The 5,581-nt window shown below is 34.5% G+C and overlaps 1 protein-coding gene across 1 annotated transcript; it reads left to right on the top strand.

The window, feature by feature from the left end:
- The first annotated feature begins 2,355 nt into the window (after nucleotides 1–2,355).
- Nucleotides 2,356–5,119, top strand: LOC149199574 (xyloglucan endotransglucosylase protein 34-like). The gene is made up of 4 exons (XM_089399411.1): nucleotides 2,356–2,539; nucleotides 3,871–3,971; nucleotides 4,074–4,267; nucleotides 4,427–5,119. The coding sequence occupies exons 1-4, from the start codon at nucleotides 2,356–2,358 to the stop codon at nucleotides 4,824–4,826; spliced, it is 879 nt and encodes a 292-aa protein (XP_089255537.1). The 3' UTR covers nucleotides 4,827–5,119.
- Nucleotides 5,120–5,581: the final 462 nt, after the last annotated feature.

Below are 5,581 nucleotides of genomic sequence, written 5' to 3'. Positions count from 1 at the left end.
TTCCTCCAACATTCCACTAGCAATTATGTTGAAGATGTCAAAGGCTTCTTAGCCAATTTTCTTCGTTGTTGTTTTTCTTTTTGTTCCCCTTCCTATTCTTTGAGGGTTCTTAAGACTTAAATTTCTCATCATGGAGTCATCCCTATTTAGCTTACATTCTTTTCTCCTTTTGTGGCACTCCTACCATCCTTCCCACCCTTGACTTTAACACCTTTGGTTCCCCGTGCTACTTCTGTAGTCCAAATCAAGCCTCTAGGCGCTCACCATGCCTAGATATAGGGTTATATGTTATAGAGTTGTGGCCTATTATGTAGTTCGAGTGAGTCCACAAGCTTGCAAATAAGTTGAAGTTTCAGCCAATTAGTTTCATTCCCAGACAACAATTCAAGTTGAGATAATGGAGGAAGAGAGAAGTATCATAGTAGAATTTGGTTGTTTATCAAATTTAGTTGTTGCAAGAGGAGTGGCTACCTAGTTCTATGATATTTGGCATTCCCATGGTAGACATAACCAATATATGAAAATAGTTGAACTATACTAGCAGATGAAGACGCTACTAGTCAAAGTTTTGCTAAGCCATAATGAAGTGAAGGAGGAGGTTCCTCTGGTACCAGTGAAAATCCTACTATCCTTGAAATCTTGGACTGCCACATCTATTGTCCATGAAATCTCTAGATCACCACATGCAGATAATCGAAGATCAATTCAAGTTCATTCTTTAATGGAACAACACTCTTAGCAGAGGAAAACATCACATTGAAATTGTGGCCTTATGTCATCTACTTTAACATAATCTAGACATTTGTTAATGCCTAATTTTATTTTAAACCATGGTCACGGTGAAGTAAATTGTTAATTTGTCTATATTTTTTTAACCATGGTGAATACGTAACTATTGGGGTATTGAAACCTAGTAGCAAGCTATATATACAAAGAACTTAAACTTAAGACTAAGAACTTAAACTTTTGGCTTAGCAAAAGTAGAGACTCCTTACTAAGAACTTGAACTTATGACCAAGAACTTAAGCTTATAACTTAGCAAAAGTAGAGACTCCATTGATGAAAGGGGAGCCTACTACCAAGTTATCACAAGGGGGAAAAGGTGTCTCTGTGTACCATTTGAAACAAGATGGAGGGGATAACATCCCAATGAACCAACCACCTCATAGTCCCAAAGGAAGACCTAGTAATTTATCTATTTTACCATTGATGAAAGGGGAGCCTACTACCTTATTACAAGGGGGCAAAGGTGTTCCTGTGTACCATTTGAAACAAGATTGAGGGGATAACATCCCAATGAACCAACCGGCTCATAGTCCCAAAGAAAGACCTAGTAATTTATCTATTTTAATGGTCAAGGTAACACTGAAACCACCCTACATTGATCACCTTTTGATATATTTTTGAATTCTTAATTTTTGAAAAACTTAAAATTTTGAAGTAATTTGGTGTCTCTAATAATCTTTAATTTTATTTAAAAAATAACTTTTTTATTTTAATCAGAAAACTGTGATATAATTTTTACTTTTCATAATATAGATCAGAAAAGCTTAAATTCAAATAAATAAATATTTTGAAATTTAAAAACATTTTAAAAAAATAACCACATCGTCATATAGTGTGCAAGGTTTCTTCACGTGCATGGATATAGGTTGGCCAAACTTTCGTGATCCCACGTACTGGTGAAGGTGGAAACCTTCTCTTTGGCCTTGAAACCAGTGAATCTTTAGGCGTGGCAAGATTGCATGACTGGCATAAAATAAATTAAGAAGCAGAACGAGGAGACTTCAGAGAAAATATTTCCAACATTCATATATAGAAATATGCCTTTTCAAGTGTCAATCACATTAATGAAGTGATAAACAAAGCATTATTTGATATGAAAGAAAATCAGAGATTGAGATTGCATGTGCGCCCACTATAGCTCCTTCAAAGAACCAGCTTGCCTTCAAATTATTTTATTGTTCTTCATCCCTACAAAACCCTCTGTATCCCTCCCAGGGACTCACACTTCCATGTTTGAAATGCTCTCAACTGCCACTTTACCAATACCCTCTTGCTGTTGGTAAGTTGAAATAAGTAGCCATGGGCCCTGTATTAAGTTCTATTGTCATGCTTTGCCATTCCTAATTACTGCTCACCATTAATGTCTAAGGGTGCTTTTACTTCTCATGGAACTTCATTTTTCCTTCAGACCCTTGCAGTATTTTCTCCATTACAAAACCTAATGTTTCACACAACTATTGTTTTCAGCAGATTAGTGAAGATGGTGTTCAGTTCCTTGTAGTATTTTCTCCATTGCAAAACCTAATGTCTCACACAACTATTGTTGCATTTTTCAGCAGATTAGTGAAGATGGTGTTTAAGATATTGCTAGTTTTCATGGCATTGGTGGCTTTGCCAGCTGCAATGGCTGCCTCACTTCATAAGCCGGTGGACGCGCAATTTCAAAAGAGTTACATACCTTCCTGGGCTTCTGATCATATCAAGCAAATCGATGGCGGAAATGAGGTTCAACTTATCCTAGACAAATCTACAGGTAATGCCAATATTCCTCTGAGGACGCTACACTCCCCTATTTAATTGCAGAAGTACAATGGTAATCACTGCTTCAAATTTTTTGTTAATGGTAGATTTGTCTTTTAAATTATTATGTTCGAATATTTGATCTACCAGAATGAAGTCAAATATTTGATTTACTTTTATTATATTTGCAAAAGCAGTAGTCTATCTGTTATAACTTTTTGTGGGTTTTTTTTTGGACATTGGGTGAAATCACAATCTGTGAACTTTTCAGAGAATGTCAAGGTGCTAAATTTATATAGGTAATTAAAATTTAATTTAAAAAAATTACAAAATTAGAACAAAAACTCTAAAATTTAAACAAAATTTTTCAAAATGTTTTAAAATTTACATCAAAATGATCAAACACACTTGAATTCAACTTAACTCTTATATCTCGATCAAAATTTCAAAATATTTTAAAATCCGTAATAAACCACAAAAACATGAATATTATTTGCATTATTGTCTTCTATATCAAAATAGTGATTTTTTTTTTTCAAATTTCTCAATAGACAGTTCTCTCTTCTTTTTTTCCTAGTTTTATTTTGTAACTAACAGTTATTTTCCCTGGAAAATGAACAATGCAGAAATTATATTAATACTAAAATATGATTTTTGGGAAATTCATTAAATAGGTTAAAATATTAATTTTCAAAATTAATTGGATTTCTAGAATATTTTAGAATCAAATATATATGAGTGAGGTTTTTTATTTTTCACTCTCATTTATCCAATTTTGAAATATTTTTAAAGGAGTAGTTTTAAGTGTCACTTTTGGAGTTTTAGAGGGATTTGTGATCGGAATTTGGCAAAAAAAATTGTGGCCAAATTTTGCTTTGTGTTGTTTAAACTGGTTTTCTGGCTGCATATATAAATTGAGAACCCTCGAAAATTTCTGGGGCACTTCTATTATGAAGAGTTCACTTGTTAAACTTGTGATTTTAATGAATATCTATTCTTAAAGGAGTAGCCTTCAAGTGCCACTTTTTGGAGCTTCAGAAAGATTCTTAAAGGAGTAGTCTTTAAGTGCTACTTTTTGGAGTTTTAGACGGATTTGTGGTAAGAATCTGACTGATTTTCTGATTGCATATATAAATTCAGCACCTTCAAAATCCTCTGAAATATTTCAATAATGAAAAATTCACTTGTAAAATTTATAATTCAATGAATCCTTACCCAATTCTAGACCAATTAAATCAAAATAATAAACCCAATTCTAGACCAATTAAATCAAAAAGTAAACCAAAAAAACTTCCAAAAACTGACCCTTAAAAACTACTAATAATCTGAATTTGAATATTGCAGGGACAAGCTTCCAATCGGCAGGCTCATATCTATTTGGGCACTTCAGCATGCAGATGAAGTTGGTTCCAGATGACTCAGCGGGCGTAGTCACTGCATTCTATGTAAGGAAAGTCAGGAAATTCATCAAAAGCTTTCAATCCCAACTTCATCCTCAGTTTTGGAAAATAATTAATATTTAATATTTCCATCGTTTCTTTGGGCAGCTATCCTCACAGACTTCTCAGCATGACGAGATAGACTTTGAATTCCTGGGCAACAGGACAGAGCAGCCTTACATTCTCCAAACGAATATTTTCACAGGAGGAAAAGGAGACAGAGAGCAGCGCATATACCTCTGGTTCGATCCCACCAAAGATTTCCATTCCTACGCTGTGCTCTGGAACATGAAAATGATTGCGTAAGTTTTTTTATTTTTGTGGGTGAAATTTTCTGTAAATTATTTTATCTCGATTGCAAATCATCATTTTATCTTGATTGTAGATTTTAAAAATATTCAGACATTTTCTTAAATTTCAAGATTATCTCAATTGCAGCTTCTGAGTTTTTTCCATTTCAGGATTTTCGTAGATGAAATTCCAATCAGAGTTTTCAAAAATAGCCAGGACTTGGGGGTGGGTTACCCCTTCAATCAGCCGATGAAGGTGTACTCAAGCCTCTGGAATGCTGACGATTGGGCTACAAGAGGGGGACTGGAGAAGACAGATTGGAGCAAGGCCCCCTTCGTTGCATCATACAAGGGATTCTACATCGATGGTTGTGAGGCCTCTGTAGCTCAGTCGACTTGTGCTACTCAGGGTCGTCGGTGGTGGGATCAGAAGGCCTTCGATGACCTTGATGGATTGCAATGGAGAAAACTGAAGCATGTTCGTGACAAGTACACCATATACAACTACTGCTCTGACAGAAAGAGATATCCTACAATGTCTCCAGAGTGTGCCAGAGACAGAGATGCCTAAACAAGCCTATTATTATGGTTCACAATCCCTATTGATCGAATAATGTTCTGTAGTTATGGTTGTCTTCTATTCTTATCATTCTTTTCTCGCTGATAGATCTTAGCACTCATTTTGTTTGGGTCTTTCGCAGCAACTTGTTTATTACAGTGCTTATAAGCAGGGGATTTATACTCCTTTGTACACAGGCTATTGACAACATGGAAAATAAGTATGTGATCCTGTTGGGTCAACATGAATGTGAGTCTAATTTGGATGAAGTATGGCACATTTAACTTTTGTTTTTTGAATTCAATTCAGTTTATTAGGGAAATGCTCTGATCATCAGTGAAACATGGTTACCAGAATTGTGTATGATTGGGTTGACTTGGCCCTCTTTATGGAATTGATATTTGATGGAGATTAAAACTCACCTGAATCAACAAATTTATATTTTATTATTTTTAATTTTAATTAACAATAATGTATGAAAAAATTTTAATCACTTCAAAATCTTAGCCAAAAGGAGACATTACAGTCTTCCCCTCCCAAAATTTCTTGTCATCAAACAAATTTTACCATATCAGCATTTAAAATATCACCTGCTCAAAACACCAATTAGAAGAATTAGACCTTTTGATGTAAATCTAAATGCCAAAATATTCTCTCAACTTTCCAAACTATAGGTTCTCGTATCAGGATCAAATACTTAATTTCATAAATCTACATATCATTCAGTTATCAATGATCATGCTTATGTCCGAGAATTCAACTGAGTG

This window comes from Pinus tabuliformis, chromosome 2_1, assembly GCF_031772625.1.
Source record: "Pinus tabuliformis cultivar Carrire ecotype Pingquan chromosome 2_1, CPIR1, whole genome shotgun sequence".
In the NCBI taxonomy this organism is placed as follows: domain Eukaryota; kingdom Viridiplantae; phylum Streptophyta; class Pinopsida; order Pinales; family Pinaceae; genus Pinus; species Pinus tabuliformis.
Note: the sequence above shows the minus strand (reverse complement) of the source record. Positions and strands in the feature narration are given on the sequence as shown.

Excerpts from the sequence above, each read along its gene's own strand:
- LOC149199574 (XM_089399411.1), top strand. The coding sequence starts at position 2,356 with ATGGTGTTTAAGATATTGCTAGTTTTCATGGCATTGGTGGCTTTGCCA. Across the intron at positions 3,972-4,073 it reads GCGTAGTCACTGCATTCTAT|CTATCCTCACAGACTTCTCA; the intron begins GTAAGGAAAGTC and ends TTCTTTGGGCAG. Across the intron at positions 4,268-4,426 it reads TGGAACATGAAAATGATTGC|GATTTTCGTAGATGAAATTC; the intron begins GTAAGTTTTTTT and ends TTTCCATTTCAG.